Consider the following 17,766-nt stretch of genomic DNA (forward strand, 5'->3'; position numbering starts at 1 on the left):
GACGATTACTCTTTATCCCTACTGGTAACAGATAATGACATGATCTCGAAATTTTTTGTTGCAGACAAAACGGAAGTTGAATTTGTTGCGTACTTTTCAACTCGTGAATAATCAATTATTTCTAACCCAAAGTCGAAACTGTTTGATGATAGAGCTTCACCAGAGTTACAGTGTTTACCGACTCGACGTTACCGTTCGAAAACCGCAATGCAAGGCTTAAAAATCTCTAAACTCGTGGTGTACGATGTTAATCTCATTATTTTCAAGTTGGGACAAACTTATGTCGCATGGGTTTGTTTGTCGCAACAAATACAGGTTGCGACATTGTCATTATTGTTGCGCGATGGTTGAATTTTGATTCACTGAATCTGACAGTACCACCCGGACCAAAATTCTGCATCAACATGTCTAAAGGGTCTAACTCGTTTTGTAAACAAACATTGTTTCTGTCGCTGTAGGGTCTATCTCGATCCACCCACGCATCTGGGGCGGTTATCAGAAAGATCTATCTTCGCTCTTTCTGATAACGGCCCCCAGATGCGTGGGTGGATCGAGATAGACCCTACAGCGACAGAAACAATGTTTGTTTACAAAACGAGTTAGACCCTTTAGACATGTTAATGCCGAATTTTTAGGTACGCTGACGTTGTTCGGCAGCTGTCAAGTAGCTCCCGGGTTGTGATAACCACTCGCAGAAGCGGGTGAGACAGCCGACAGGTGAGAAGCTGTCTGGCAGTGTCCGCAAGGCTAGGAGGATACTAATTTCTTTGTCTTTGTGAATTTTAACCTGGGACGATTTTCGGCTTGACAGTCGCAATTGCAATCAAACGATCAGATATTTTCCTTCATCCGACGTTCCGATGTTTATTACATCTTCTTCAGAGAATTAGAAGTGTTAATCGCTTTCGTTCTGAAAAGCTTTGTGAAAGCATAATCCGTCTAAAACAATATTAAAAAAAAAAAACGTTGGGATCCACTTCTAGAACACTAATAATATTCGCAGAATTAGGTTTGCACTTCTAACACTATCAACGGCCAATTTGTTTAAGCTAAGTGGTTTTAACTTAATGCTAATTCTTCGCAACACCTACAAAAGTCTGGCGGATGAGGTCCTTGGTGAAAAGGTCAAGGTGAGGGCTCGTCCAGTGGAGGTGACTCTGAAGAACCAAGAAGAGATCATCGAATAGGAAGAGATCGTCTCGGCACTGCGGAAACAGTGCGAGGTGCAGGTGACCACGGCAGCCTTTCGGCTACAACATGGTTCGGCAGGGACGCAGGTGGCCTTGATACATCTGCCTGTGGCAGAAGCAAACAAGTCCGTTAAAGTAGGGAAACTGAAGTTAACTTGGTCAGTATGCCAACTGACCTTGCATGAGCCACCGGAGGTGGTTTCGGGAAAAAGGACACAAGTCATGGGACTGCAAAGGCAAGCAAAGGGACAGGAGCAAGCTGTGCATGCGATGCACTTCCAAAGACCATTAGGCACAAGTGCACCCCTTTGTCTGATCTGTACCGGGACATCCGCGATCAACAGGCTCCCAACGGGTGGTCCGAGGTGCCTGACTTTCAAGAAAGCCGCAAATCACAGTGCAGATAACGCAGCTGTACCTGAACCACTGTGACGCGGCTCACCAACTGCTTGGTCAAGCGGTTTTTAAGTGGAGGACGGATATCGCCATCATAGCGGACCCATACCGAGTACTCGCCGGCAATGGAAATAAGGTCGCGAATGGGTCTAGAAAAATGGCGGCGATATGGACGACGGATAAATACCTCATCCAGGAGTTGGTGTCTACTACCTATGAGGGCATCGTTTTTTTTTTTTTTTTTCTGTAGCTGTTATGCGCCTCCGCGGTGGTCAATCGCTGGACTGTATGACGACCGTGCTGACAGGGCGAAGGTCGGTGGTTATATCGGGTGACTTCAATGTCTGAGCCGTGGAAAGGGGAAGTCGTTTCACGAATCAGTGGGTTCAGATCTTGCAAGAGACACTGCCCATAGTAATTGTCGACCTGGCTAATGCCGGTACCAAGAGTACCTTTAGTCGGAACGGTGCGAAGTCGATTATTGACGTTTCTTTTTGTAGTCCTGGCCTAACAAGTAGTTCGAACTGGAGAGCGATCACCTGACGGTTCGCTACAGTATCGTCTACAACAACAGCAGGCAGCGAGTAGAGGAAGTGGTGGCTAGGCCAAGGCCAAGCCCTTGTAGGTCAAAGACATCATACTTCGACGAAGGGGTATTTAGAGATGCGCTCCACCGTGAGCGAAACCTACTTGGTTTAGAGGGCGACGAGCTGCTAATGATGCTCTCGCGTGCGTGTGATGTGACCATGTCTAAACAAGTCCACCCTAGAAATGGGAGGCCACCGGCTTACTGGTGGACCGACGCGATTGCCGACCTGTACCGCGCCTGCCTACGGGCTAGGCGGCGGATGAAGCGAGCACGATCAGAGGAAGAACGAAACGAACGGCGGGTGGTGTTCGCCGCTGCAAAAGCCGCGCTTAAGACCGAGATAAGAGCAAGCAAAAAGGCCTGCTTTGAGGGTCTCTGTCAGAGTGCCAATACGAACCCGTGGGGTGACGCCTACAGGATCGTTATGGCCAAGACGAGAGGTGTGATGGCTCCTACAGAGCAATCTCCAGAGATGCTGGAGGGGATTATTAGAGGACTTTTTCCGCTTCATGATCCTAGTCCTTGACCTCCTTTCGTACCCGAGCAGAAGAGCATACCTTACAAATACTATGCGAAGAGCAACATGTGCTCTAATACCTAAAATTGCTATTGCTGCGTTATTCTACGAAATGTTATGAGAACATCACAAAAACAGTTGGAGGTATTTGAGCAGAGTTTGGTATTGATTTAGTATTTGTTGGTTGAGCAGTGAAAATAACCGAAGATCAAGATTTGTTATTTCATCATGAAGTCATTGAACAAATTATACATTTAATAACAAGAAATGTTATTAGTTTGTTATTAAATAACTATGGAATAATAAATACAGCACTTGAAATTTTAGGTATGCATTCATTATTGAAATAACAATACTTGCTAGATATTGTGACTTGTGATATTTATACAAAATTTTGGTACAGTGGCGTTTCGGTTTTATCACTAGTCGTTTTAATCACTACTCGCTCAAATTCACGGTTTTCTGTTCGATTATATCACGATTTTCATTTCGTTTTTATCACACTTGTGTTAAAACGTTCAGAAATCAATATAAAATCTATACAGTTTTGTCCAGTCCACCAAAACAGTTAACAAATATAAGCTACGACTTATATATTTTGTAGCTGAACGATTTTGGATAAAAAATTTACATTCATTTCTCGTTTCGCTAAATTCACGGTTTCGTTTATATCACGGTAAAATTTTTTTTGACCGTGATAAAACCGAAAAACCACTGTATTCGTTTTTGTTATTTTGTCTCTTATTACCACCTAATGAAAGGCATATCAAGCTATGGTAGTATTTAAGATAAATACCTTGATATGTTATTCTCTTGTTATTTTCTTCTGCTCGAGTAGGACAGCCGGGGACTGGGGCTGGCAATGAGGAGAGGGTCACCTATGTGGAACTTGCGGGGATAGCTATGTCTCTTAGCGTAGGTAAGGCACCAGGTCCGGACGGAGTTCCGAACCTGGCTTTAAATGTAGCTATTGCAGAGGCTCCCGAGATGTTCAGGTCTGCTATGCAGAAATCCCTGGGCGAGGGAGTTTTCCCAGAAGTATGGAAGAGGCAGAGCCTGATTCTATTGCCAAAGGCGGGGAAACCATCCAGAGACCCGTCGGCATATAGACCAATATGCTTGATCGACACGGCGGGGAAGGTGCTCGAAAAGATCAACCTCAATAGAATGTTGAGGTACAACGAGGCTGTGAATGGTCTCTCGAGCAATCAGTTAGGCTTTCGCAAAGGGAGGTCGACCATAGGCGCTATCTTGTCGTTTCAAAAGACCGCGGAGATAGCACTCCAGCATTAGAGGAAGGGGATTTGCTACTGTGCTAGTGACTCTAGAAAGATGTAATGAACGCCTTCAATAGCGCCAGTTGGGCGGCTATTTCCAGTTCGCTCCTGTGTCTGGACCCGGATACCTGTACAAGATTCTTAGAATTTACTTCCAGAATCGATTACCAGTTTACGATACAGAGGTGTTTCGGAAGTGCTTTCACATAACCTCAGGAGTCCCCTAAGATTCCGTCCTGGGTCATGGTTGCGAACGAATAAAATGCGGCAGACTTCAGTGGGCTGTATAGCGTGAAGAGTAACTGGAGGAACACCACTCAAGACAAACGAAGATGGCTGTGACCAGAAAAGTATCACCTTTGAATTCATAAATTATACAATACACCTGTTCACTTTGAAACTTTTTTTCTCCGATTCTCCGTGACACATCAAATTCTCAATCCACATACAAAGCAAGTCTTCAGTCCAAAGTTGAGCCAAATTGATAAAGATTTAAAGGTGTATCAAATCGATTTTGTGTTTTTTTTAGCCGTTTTCACAGAAATTTACTCAGAAATTCACAAAATTGCTCCGAAAAGGTGCCAGAGATACCGTTAGGGTATAGTTAGAATAATACTCTACAACTTTGCCGAAGGCACTACGGTGTTTAAATGGCGTATTTTGAAGTTATTCAACAATTTTAGTTAAAAAATCACGAAAAAACACGATATTTTTACGATTTTACATATAAATGTCATGTAATTTTACATTATTTTACGTGACTAAATTAATTAGCTTTTACTCCTTTGTGTCACGAACATTTCGTCCATATGTACATCATTTTTGTGTAGAAATTCGTTTTCATTGACTAATTATCAAAAGTATGTCACGTTGATACTAAAAATCGCACAGAGTTACCAGCACGAATTAAAACAAAGTTACCCATGATAACGACGTCATGCCATCGTATTCTAATGCCTTTTGATTAAAGTATCAGAAATTGTGCAGATGATAAGGCTCGAGCCTGCGGATCAGAAGGTCCCAGGTTCTAACTCAAATACATGCTAAACTTTTTTTTCTTTCTTTGTAGCAGTGAGGATGATGAATCTGCCATAACTTACACACAATCTCCAAAATGATAATGATCGGGACCTGCCAATTAAGCCCATTCCAGGACTAGCAAGATATTTAGTTTACTTGTTGACAATAAATCGTGTCGACGAGATCACCTGGGCGAAATATTGAGCATCTGTTTGATAACGATCAATTTAGCTAAAACAATTCAATACGATGATGGAACTGCTTCTGGATGCAACATTTTTCATACAACTGTGGGTGAAGCTTACTTCTATCTATCTACCCCCAAATCAACACAACTACACGATGAAGGGAAACTTCATTCTTACTATGCACTCTATGATTTCGAAACAAGGCTATGATGCTAAATTGCAATAAGATGCAGTGCGTAGTTTCATTAACTTATAGCTGGATCGAGACGCAAAAAAATCCTATTCCAGGACTCGAACCTAGAATCTTCGAATCGACAATCTCCTGCTCAACCATCTGCACCAATTTGAAACTGATGCAGATGAGACAAAGAAGTGTAATGACGTTCTAATCATGGGTAATTTTGTTTTATTTTGTGCTGTGCTGGCAACTCTGTTCAATTTTTAGTATCAACGTGGCAAACTTTTGATAATTAGTCAATGAAAACGAATTCCAACACTAAAATGATGTATGGACGAAATGTTCGTAACACATACACTCTTAGAAAAAATCATGTAAATTTAAGTTCACTTGAATGCACATAAAAGGAGCGGCCCGTTTGACACAAATTTACGTCTTCTATAACAAATAAAGTCGAGCTAACAATCGCTAGAGCCGAAGCGAGAGATAAAACATATGTAAGTAAAATAATGAACTGGATTTGAACTCTGGTCCGCTGATTGAGAGGTACGTACTATACCCCTCGGCTGTATCACCGAGTTATGAGACAAATGATAAATGTAAAACTGCTTCTACCTATCTGGTCATATAGGTGTGTTGACATCTTGTGCAACCAACTCAAACTTACATGATGGATGTAAAGTTGAGTCAAATTTGCCATTCAATCATGAAATGTTTACGTACGTCTATGGTTTACGTCACGTGTAAATTCCTAATTTTTTAAGAGTGTAGGAGCAATAGCTCATTAGATTAGTCACGTAAAACAATGTAAAAAACAAGACTTTTACATGAAAAACCGTAAATATATTGTATTTTTTCGTGATTTTTTAACGAAAATTGTTGAATAACTTTGAAATACGCAATTTAAACACTGTAGTGTCTTGGGCAAAGTTATAGAGTATTGTTCTAACTATATTTCAACGGCATTTTTGGTACCTTTTTGGTGTAATTTTCTGGATATTGGAGTACATTTTCGTGAAAATGCTCGAAAAAACACAAAATTTGATTTGATACACCTCTAAACCTTTATCAATTTGGCTCAATTTTGGACTGAAGACTAGTTTTTGCATGTGGATTTATAATTTGATGTGACACGGGTAGGTTAAAAAAAGTGAACAGGTCTATGAAAAAAACGTTAATCACGTGGCCCGCTGTACTAGTTTAAAAAATATAAAACCACAAGAAATTCAAAAATCTTATGAAATATATAAGAATTATCGCCGAACAGCTTTCCAAGTCATTCCGTTTCACGGTGCATTTTAGCAGAGAACATCCCTTCATTGAAACCAATTCCACGATATATTCAAAAAGATATGCTTTGTGGGCAGGATGAAAAGGCATAATCTGCTGCAAATCTCTGCACAGCAAAACTGGTTTCCATCAGCGAGTTACCTTTAGCTCCGATAGTCCACCACCGTTCGTGCCGGCATAAATACCAATGCTGGCTGGCAGCCTTCTCTCAACCCTTCAAAAGATCACACATATAGTTTCTCATTTGCAATGCAAGCGACGTGGAAACCTTACAAAATAGCAAAAATCTCATCTATTTTGCATCAGTACTTCCTGCCGTAATTGGATTGCTTGTGAAAGGCAAGGTCGCTGCTTCTGGCACACCGCGCCGCACCGTATACATACCAATTTGCGAGCTATGGTTCGCTCCCTAACCTATACCTATGGTGCGGTGGTCGTCGAGCTAGCGAGCGCATCACGCTCGCTCGGATGAAAGAATATCGAAACTCTTACCTATCCAGCATCTTGGTGCTGGACTTTTCGTAGCGCTCGAGCAGCTGCGGTAGATGTGCGTCGTCATCGCAGGAGCTGCCCCAGCCCAGCACCCGGGCCAGGTCGTTCCCGGTCCCCAGGGGAAGCACGGCTATTTGGCATTGTTTCTGAAATGGAAGAAATAAAGGAAAGACGGAATTAGACGCGGTGGAGACTGGACACTACTGCACTGTGCCGACGTTTTTTTTTTTTGTTTTTTGGAGTTACACGTTAACATGGACAATGAAGGTAAACTAGGAGAGAAAAACTTTTATGACGATACGCGTGGATTGGTCCATTAAATTTTTCCACACCATAAGTTTTATGTTTTCTGGATTTTTTATTCGCTCCGGTTCTCAACTTCTTTCCGAGAAGGCGAAGCATCAAAGGCCTTAAAAGTTGTTGCTCACTTTGGTAGAAGTTTCTTCTTCCTAGGTGCAATCTTGGGATAGTTTCCGAGAGAGGATGTGAAATGTATAGATTCAAATCATTGGTTTCTTTGTAATGGAAGCAAAACAGGCAATCAGTACTTTTTATTCAGGCGTTACTAAGGCAATTTCCAATACAGTTTAAATCTGCATAGAATCTTAAGAACAAGCTATGAACATATGTTACAGATGCTTTTTATTAGACGACACAGTATCGCGCACAGGAGGACTTAAATTCACGCGACACGTAGTCAGTCACTTGTCCAGCATTTTACCTTAATAAAGCCATTTAATAGAATGAGAGAACTAAGGAACTGGAAGCCAAACTTCTGTTTACGAAAAATTCTGAGAAATCAATCAAGCAAAAATTATTCCTTTCTTGTGCATTTGGATCCCCTGATGCGATGTATACAGATTTATCTGTATTATACAGATTTTTGAGCTTCCATACAGATTTCGTTTTATAAGAAATACAGATTTTTGAACTAGAGGGGCCATTTTATTTTTTGAATGGGATACAGATTTTTCTCCCAAATTTTGTATGGGATACAGATTTTTGAAAAGAGTAATACAGATTTTTTTTAAAATCATCTGGCATCCCTGATTTGGATACATACCATCACCGATCAGGGTTGTTTCGTACTTTTTATTTAAGACTTGCGCTTTTGAGAATAACTGTTTCTTATCATAATTTATAAAACCCACGGAGGCGTTGCGATTGACAATATTCAATTCCATTCCGGTGCCGCTACAGAGCGACTCAAAGACAAACAAAAGGCACAACTTTGTGCAGTTCTAGTTTGGTATCGGTTGTGGCACACAGCAAAAAATTTCTTGTGATATCACATCACTTTCGCTGCACATCAGTCGCGTCGTAAAAGTGATGTACAAATTACATCCCTTCCAAACAGCAAATTAGCCGCCGTAGCTTGAAAGTGAGTCGAGCAATCGCTAGAACTGGAACGATAGATGATTCATATATAAGTAAAATATTGGCATGGATTCGTACACTGATCCGCGGGTTGTGAGACATATCCCTTGCCTCTCGGCTATTTCACCGAGTTACAAGGAAGTTGATAGATATGATACTGCTTCTAAATATTCGCTGGAATGGGTTTGCTGACACTTTCCAGTGCCAACCAGGGTGTACATGGTGAGTGTGATAATTGTTGGAAAACGATGTGTCCGAGTGAGATTACGTTCGAAAATGGATACATCGCCAAAAGTTACGAGCCTGGAAATTACAAAATTATTTGCTGTGCAGGTGATCATTTTCAAAGTTGCGATGGGAATCGCGATTGGGTGGCATTGTTCGAAGAAAAAGGTGAAAAAAGAGCGTGTTTAGCGCAGTTGCGATGGGGATTGCGATCGGGTTGCATTGTTCGGCGGAAAAAACGAAAAGTGACGCTTGTTTGTGGCAGTTGCGATGAAAATCTCGATCGCGTTGCATCGTTCGATGGAAAAAGTGAAAAGTGCCACGTGTTTAGGGCAGGTGCACATTCTCTTTCCTCATGAAGTGATAAAAATGGATGCATACTTGGTAGCAAGCAGTATGCAAAAAATTGAAGGAGTCAAGTAGTGATTGCGGTCTTGTGACGACATGGAACTGGGTGAGATCATTCCGAGTTTTCTTTTCTTTACATACTAGAAGAAATTGGGGTAATTTCGCCAATGCGTTTTCATGAGGACTCCTGGAGTCTGTAGTATCTGCAAATCAATATTGTAGCTCTGGTGCAGGCCTAATATTGAAGCGATAAAAATGTTAAAAGAAAGTGATTGCAGTTTACAACAATCATTGAGCAAATTTAAAACAATTAGCCTAATTACCTCAACGGCTGTCGATCACACATACCACATGGGACTACTCTTAGTAAAATACATAATTCGAAAATCGGTAGGGCCCTATCTCCTAATCTTGAATGCGAAATCAGAAGCGCGCGATAACTTTCGTGGGAAAGTCGGTTTTCACGGTATCGTAAACGATCAATGCGGTGACGTGTTTAATATAGAACGACCGTTGACGTATCGGGATGAAGGCCGTTTCGTGTATTTTAATATAACTAGTGGATCATATCACCTACCAAAGGTGGCTCCAAGATCCACACCTTACCCTACCCTACTAATAAATACTCCTTCCCGAGACAACCGTGGGGATGCTATGGATTCCACAGTTTCTAGTAACAACGGTTGTCGAACTAACATTTCTTCCCTTTCCCGATGACCGTAAGGACGTGGCCAGCGTCGTTAATGACTTTAAAATATTGAACTCTCGAATTGTGCACATTGAGAGTGTGTAGCTAGTCCCAAGCACCATTCATTGGATCTCTGTGCAACTTCGATTGTTCTGGTAAATCACGGAGTAACAACTACGATGTGTACGGTTATCTTTGCTTTGCTTTGTTGTGGGTGGTGATCATTTTCAAACCGATCAAGAGCAAAAACTCGATTTTTTAGGTAATGTTCTTTTAGCTATATCCCTTTCGTGACGGAGCGCAAAAAATTGAAATCTCCATACAAATGGCTCAACTTTGGCTCTACAGAATTCTCAGATTTCCCAAAATAACAACAATTATTTTACCTCATTTGAAAGAACTACTCTTTATCTTTCGATTTCTTGCTTTGACTACCTAGACAAATCGGAAATAAAAATTATGCGACAGACAAAACTTTTTCATGTTTTACGGTATTCGGCCACTTATTGTTTACCTTGTTGTGATAAATCTCACAGGCAACGTAAACAAAAGTTTGTTTACACACAAACGAGTATAAGTAATGGCTGAATTATTGAAACAGATTACATCACATAAAACAAAGTCTAAACAGATGAAAAAATATGCAAAACTGCTACCGCTCAACAGCACAATTGTGCTGGTTCGTCACGAAAGGGATATATCGTATTTGATAAATTAATTTCAAGCAAAAACACAATTCATTGGAATGACTGCATGAGTAATTGTTAAGTTTAAAACTGACACAGCGCACAGTGGGCAGAAACGGGCCTGTAATCGGACTTATTTAGAAGCCGCTGGTTTTGAAACTCCATCTGATGCATTTCCCATGGAAAATGGGCCGATAAATCGAATGGTGATGGTTTTATCCTGTGCAGACCTCGGGAAGGGGTTCATTTTGCCCCATTTTACCCTAAATCAGCCATTTTCAATGGGTATACTTCCATAACTCTACACGCCGCTGATTTTTTTGTATATAAATTGACGAATATGATATTATTATGTTTACAGAATTGACTGATAAAGGTTTCATGCAGTGCTGAGCCTTATAAGTGACCCATTTTGCCCTATTTCACCCTATATTTATTGTTTTAATGAATATATGCTTGTAACTTCAATTCATTCAGATTGTTTAGTACATGAATGAAGAAATTTCATGCTATCATATCTACAGAATTGAATGACGATGCCATCATGCTATGCTCAGTCCAAGAAGTGGCATATTTTACCCCATTTCACCCTATATTCGAAATATTGATGATTATAACGTCTATATCTTCAATTGCTCCAATAATTTAGGCTTATAATTGGACAATTAGGATGTAACCAGCTGTACAGTATTGAATGACGATGGGGCCATGCTGTGACAAGTCTGAGTATTGGCCCATTTTACCCCATTTCACCCTATATAAGTTATATCGCAAACAGATCTCTATAATTTAGTTTGCTGCAGAATATTTTACTAACTAATCGACAAATTTTATGTTATCATCTGTTCTGAATATAATGATAGTGATGGCATGCAGTGCTGAGTTCAAGAAATAGTCCATTTTACCCTACTTTACCCTATATTTATAATTAAAATGAAAATATTCCCCTAAATCCGATTCTGATGATATTTTTGTAAAGTGAAGTACAAAATTGATGTTTTTATCTTTACAGAATTAGATGGTGATGATGGAATGCAATGCTGAGTTCAAAAAGTGCTCCATTTTACCCTATTCTACCCTACATTAACAATTTTAGTAACAATATCGCTCTAAATCAGATTCTGATACTTTTTATATCGTATTGTTCAAATTTGGCGTAATGCTCTACAGAATAGCTTCCAGGGAAATTTTGTAAAGAATTCCGGGGAATCCTAATATTCTTATGTTTACAGAATAGACTGACGACGCGTTCATGCAGTGCTGAGCCTTATAAGTGACTCATTTTACCCTATTTCACCCCATATTTTTTGTTTTAATGACCATATGCCTGTAACTTCAGTTTATTCAGTTTTTCTTGTACATGAATGAAGAAATTCCATACTACCTTGTCTTCAGAATTGAATAACAATGACATCATGCTATGCTTAATTGGAGTATATTACCCCATTTTACCCTATATTAGTAATATTAGTGTATATAACGTATAGTGCTTCAAATTCTGCAATAATTTAAGTTTATGGTTGGACAAGTAATGTGTAATCAGCTCTACAGCATTTTTTAATAATGGAGCCATGCTGTCACATCTCGCGCTCAGTATCATACGGGCGTATCTACAATGATCGATTTCTCTTCGTCGATTTTCTCTTCGGCTAATAACTTGGCCTGCAAATCATTTTTGATTGTTTTTGTTGTTTTAGATGCTAGTCCTAGTCGTCCTTCACCGAAATACACCGAGAGATAATCCGAATATTGGTCGTATTTTCCGAAATAATGCGAAGAGAAAACCGACGAAGAGAAATCGATCATTGTAGATACGCCTGTATGATACTAAACGCGAGACATGTCTAAGTAATTGCCCATTTTACCCCAATTCACCCTATCTTAGTTATTTTGCATCCAGATCTCTATAAATTCGTTTTATAGAATTTTTACAAAGTAATCGACAAATTTGATGTTATCTGAATTGAATGGTAGTAACGAAATGGGGAGCTAATATGGCACGAAATAGTACACAACTCTATATTTATAATTTTAATGGAAATATCCCCTAAATCCCATGCTGAGGATTTTTTGTATAGTATTGTACAAACTGGATGTTTTTATCTTTTTATCCGTGGGAATGCTAACAGGAATTCCGAAGGAAACCTGACAATAATCCTGACAGAAGTTCCAAGAAAGTCAGAACAGGAATTTCAGTAGAATTCTGACAGGAATTTCACGGGATTCTTGACAATAATCCCAGCAGAATCCTGGCAGAAATTCTAACGGTATACTGGCAGGAATTCTAGCAGAAACCAGGCAGGAATCCTGACAGGAATTTCAGTGGGAATCCTATCCGAATTTCCCAGAAATCCCTGTCAAAAATCCCTGTAGGATTCACCTGGAATCCCTGTCAAGATTCTAAATTTGTCGATTACTTTGTAAATATTCTATAAAACAAATTTATAGAGATCTGTTTGCGAAATAACTAAGATTGGGTGAAATGGGGTAAAATGGGCAATTACTAAGACATGTGACAGCATGGCTCCATTATTATAAAATGCTGTAGAGCTGATTACACATTACTTGTTCAATCATAAACTTGTATTATTGCAGAATTTGAAGCACTATACGTTATATACACTAATATTACTAATATAGGGTAAAATGGGGTAATATACTCCAATTAAGCATAGCATGATGTCATTGTTATTCAATTTTGAAGATAAGGTAGTATGGAATTTCTTCATTCATGTACAAGAAAAACTGAATAAACTGAAGTTACAGGCATATGGTCATTAAAACAAAAAATATGGGGTGAAATAGGGTAAAATGAGTCACTTATAAGGCTCAGCACTGCATGAACGCTTCGTCAGTCTATTCTGTAAACATAAGAATATTAGGATTCCCCGGAATTCTTTACAAAATTTCCCTGGAAGCTATTCTGTAGAGCATTACGCCAAATTTGAACAATACGATATAAAAAGTATCAGAATCTGATTTAGAGCGATATTGTTACTAAAATTGTTAATGTAGGGTGGAATAGGGTAAAATGGAACACTTTTTGAACTCAGCATTGCATTCCATCATCACCATCTAATTCTGTAAAGATAAAAACATCAATTTTGTACTTCACTTTACAAAAATATCATCAGAATCGGATTTAGGGGAATATTTTCATTTTAATTATAAATATAGGGTAAAGTAGGGTAAAATGAACTATTTCTTGAACTCAGCACTGCATGCCATCACTATCATTATATTCAGAACAGATGATAACATAAAATTTGTCGATTAGTTAGTAAAATATTCTGCAGCAAACTAAATTATAGAGATCTGTTTGCGATATAACTTATATAGGGTGAAATGGGGTAAAATGGGCCAATACTCAGACTTGTCACAGCATGGCCCCATCGTCATTCAATACTGTACAGCTGGTTACATCTTAATTGTCCAATTATAAGCCTAAATTATTGGAGCAATTGAAGATATAGACGTTATAATCATCAATATTTCGAATATAGGGTGAAATGGGGTAAAATATGCCACTTCTTGGACTGAGCATAGCATGATGGCATCGTCATTCAATTTTGTAGATATGATAGCATGAAATTTCTCCATTCATGTACTAAAAAATCTGAATGAATTGAAGTTACAAGCATATATTCATTAAAACAATAAATATAGGGTGAAATAGGGCAGAATGGGTCACTTATAAGGCTCAGCACTGCATGAAACCTTTATCAGTCAATTCTGTAAACATAATAATATCATATTCGTCAATTTATATACAAAAAAATCAGCGGCGTGTAGAGTTATGGAAGTATACCCATTGAAAATGGCTGATTTAGGGTAAAATGGGGCAAAATGAACCCCTTCCCGAGGTCTATACAGGATGAAACCATCACCATTCGATTTATCGGCCCATTTTCCATGGGAAATGCATCAGTTGGAGTTTCAAAACCAGCGGTTTCTAAATAAGTCCGATTACAGGCCCGTTTCTGCCCACTGTGCAGCGTAACAAAAATAAACTTTTGGTCTGTCTCAAGAGCATTCCCTGTGTTTGATTCCCTTTTAACCCTTCAGCGCGCGCGCTATTGTAAAAAGTACAACACTACCAAAAAACCTCGCTTTTCGTATACAGCGCGAGCGCGGTGCGGTTTCGGTTGCTTGATGGCGCGCGTCCTGGAAGGTTAAAGCTATGTTCATTTAGAATCCGGAATGACAAAATCACGTATATCTTAGGGATGGAATAACAAACATAAAAGGAGAAGCCCTCAAAACAAAGGTTATTTATTGTACTTTCATGGAAAAATATCATTGAAATTATTTATTTTTGTTTTTCACACATTTTCTCACTTGTTTAGTGTTGACCTCTCTAAAAATCTGCACAATGGTGGTAAATTTTAGCAACAACCCCTTCCTCACGTTTGTTCAACAATCAGGTCATCTATGCAGTGTCCTGAGTGCCTTGACTAGTCTGACTAGGATTCCGAAGGAAAATTGCCAAACTTTTTTTTTATTGCGAAATGAGGGGCAATTCAGTGAATTGAGAAAACGCGAAATTTGAGTGTTTTTTCGTTGATAAACACTACCAATCTGTGACGATACCACTGAACGTCTCCGGCTGTCATGGCAGCTCATCAAAATAGGTAAAACCTCTACATATCCCTTGTGTGCGTTTTTAAAAAACAGCACGCGATTCTTGAGGCTGTCATCCTTGTATGAATTGGTTCTCATCATCTGGTTGCGAAAAAACCATGCCCAGAGTTCGAACTTCTTGCCAAAATTTTCAAATTCAAAGCAGATTTATCAATGAACCCAAGCTTTTTTCTTCCGAGGACACTTCCTTATGCCATGGTTAACAACATTTGTGCACATAACACATAATGGTTTTGACGATATTAACATTTTTCGCGACTGTCGTACCTGACCACGCTAAATTTTCAACGTGTTTGTGCAAGATTTTTTTCCTCCTCTTGTCTTCAATCTGAAATAACTTTTCACTCGTTGCAAGAAAATCGATGAAATTTTCACCATTTAAAGAGGATTAGTGTATGATCAGAGTGCTGCAAAAGAATGATGATTATGTTCATTGAGAGCGCCACTAGAAAATGTGACATGATTCCGGATTCTAAGTGAACATAGCTTTATATATGCCACTTCCAGTTATGACACCCTTAACCGGTTCCGGAAAATTTACATGGTTCATTTTTACATTTGACTAATTCCGGCGGGACACCTGAAACCGGTTGTGGCACACAACCGGTGGTCTCTAACGTAATCTGAGCTGATTTTCTTGAAAACCGTTCAGCAGCTTATCGAAAAAAAAAACCCGATTTGATGAAGCGCATGCATGGAGTTCCGTTCTATTCTACATTTGACCACATCCAGAGGGACACCGGGAACCGATTCCCGGACACTACTAGTTTTCCCAAGCATGATCTGCGATATTTTTTCTTGGTAACCGTTCATCAGGATACCTTGAAAGCTATTTGATGTGTCGCGAATATTTTTTTGGTTCTCTTTTACATTCGGTCACTTTCAGTGAGATACCTCAAACCGATTCCGGAACACTATCAGTACTTTCTAATGTGGGCTTAGCTTATTTTCTTGCTGATCATATAAATTATCGAAAAGGCCACGATTTGATGTGTCGCATGTATGAATTAGGCAACTTCCGGCGGGACACCCGGAACCGGTTCCGGAACACTACCGGATCAGATATGGTCTGAGACTATTTTCCTGTTTACCATTCATCAGGTTATAGAAAAGCAGTGATTTGATGTGTCGCATGCATGGGTTTATTTCACTTTTAGATTTGGCCACTTCCAGCAGGACACACGGAACCGGTTCCGGTATGCTACCGGTTTAGATATGGTCTGAGACTATTTTCCTGTCTACCGTTCATCAGGTTATACAAAAAAATGCGATTTGATGTGTTGCATGCATGGGTTTGGTTCACTTTTATATTTGGCCACTTCCGGCGGGACACTTGGAACCGGTTCCTTAATACTACCGGTTCAGATATTGTTTGCGACTATTTTCCTGCTTACTGTTCATCAGATAATTTAAAATGCCGTGGTTTGATGGATCGCATGCATGAATTTGTTGCAATTTCATATCTGGCCCCTTCCTGGGGTACCGGTCCGGAACACTTAAATGGCCATAACTCCCGAACGGCTGAACCGATTCAAACCATTTTCAATAGGAATCAATGGGACAATATTCCGCGTCGATTGAAACCAAAAGCGTTAAAATCGGTTGATATTTACTATCCAAAAGTGAGGTGACATTTTTGTATACATACACACATACACACGCACCGCACACACGCACCGCACACACACAGACATCATCTCAACTCGTCGAGCTAAGTCGATTGGTATATAAGACTTGGCCCTCCGGGGGTTCTATCAAGATTTCATTTTTGGAGTGAACATATAGCCTCTCGGTTCACCTTGGTGTACGAGAAAGGCAAAAAATAGTTTCATATGATTTTTTAGAATAATTTCAGTAATGTTTCTCCTGGTATCTCTTTAGAATCCATTTCCTCCAAAAAAAAAATATATTGAAATAAGTTAACGGGTTGTATCAGAAATTCCTTAATATTTTTTTCCTGGCATTCCTTCAGAGCTCCTTAAGAATTTTTTTAAGAATTTCTACAGAGTTTCTTTCATGTATTTCTTCAAACATTTCTGATGTTTCTCCAGGAGTTTTTCTTTGTTTTTGTTTCCAAAATTTATTTGCAAATAATTTTTTTCAGGAACTTTTCCAAAAATAATTGTTGACATTTCTCCAGAGGTTTCTCAAGTATTATTTCATATATGTGGGGATTCTCACGGGCATTTAGAAAATATTCAGGGAAATTCTCAAGTAATTCCTCTGAAAATTTCTCTACTGCAAAAGTTCCTCCATGTATTCTTCCATGGATTGCTTCACGATTTACTCAAGCCTTTCTTCAGGGAATATTTAAGAAATTTTACAGGTGATGCTTCAGTAATTTCTCTGTAGTATCTTTCAGCAATCCCTGCATAAATTACACGGTGTTCAATAAATTCGGATACACAATAAAACTGAATTTATTTCCCATCTGTAATTCATATTAACAAAGTGAATGTATTAACCCTTATGTGACCGACAGGGTACCCAGCGCCCATTTAGAAAGCACGGTGTAGAAAAAAGCAAAAATGTTGTCGGACACATAACGGTTAGTTGAAAGCTCACATACTGATCAAATACAGTGTATGTATATAAATAAATTGTCCTTTGTCCTTTATGTAATAATTGAAAATGTGTCTCAAGCAGGGATGGGTTCATTCATTA

At 39.3% G+C, this 17,766-nt stretch overlaps 1 protein-coding gene across 2 annotated transcripts in view; it reads right to left on the minus strand.

The window, feature by feature from the left end:
* LOC109416447 (diacylglycerol kinase eta) overlaps positions 1 to 17,766 on the minus strand; it is a 403,302-nt gene that overhangs the window by 27,341 nt on the left and 358,195 nt on the right. For both annotated transcript variants that reach the window (XM_062843031.1, XM_062843032.1), the window contains one exon: positions 7,138 to 7,283. In XM_062843031.1, the coding sequence (XP_062699015.1) occupies positions 7,138 to 7,283 (146 nt within the window). The remainder of the gene's footprint in view (positions 1 to 7,137; positions 7,284 to 17,766) is intronic.

This window comes from Aedes albopictus, chromosome 3 (genome assembly GCF_035046485.1).
Source record: "Aedes albopictus strain Foshan chromosome 3, AalbF5, whole genome shotgun sequence".
Taxonomy (NCBI): Eukaryota; Metazoa; Arthropoda; class Insecta; order Diptera; family Culicidae; genus Aedes; species Aedes albopictus.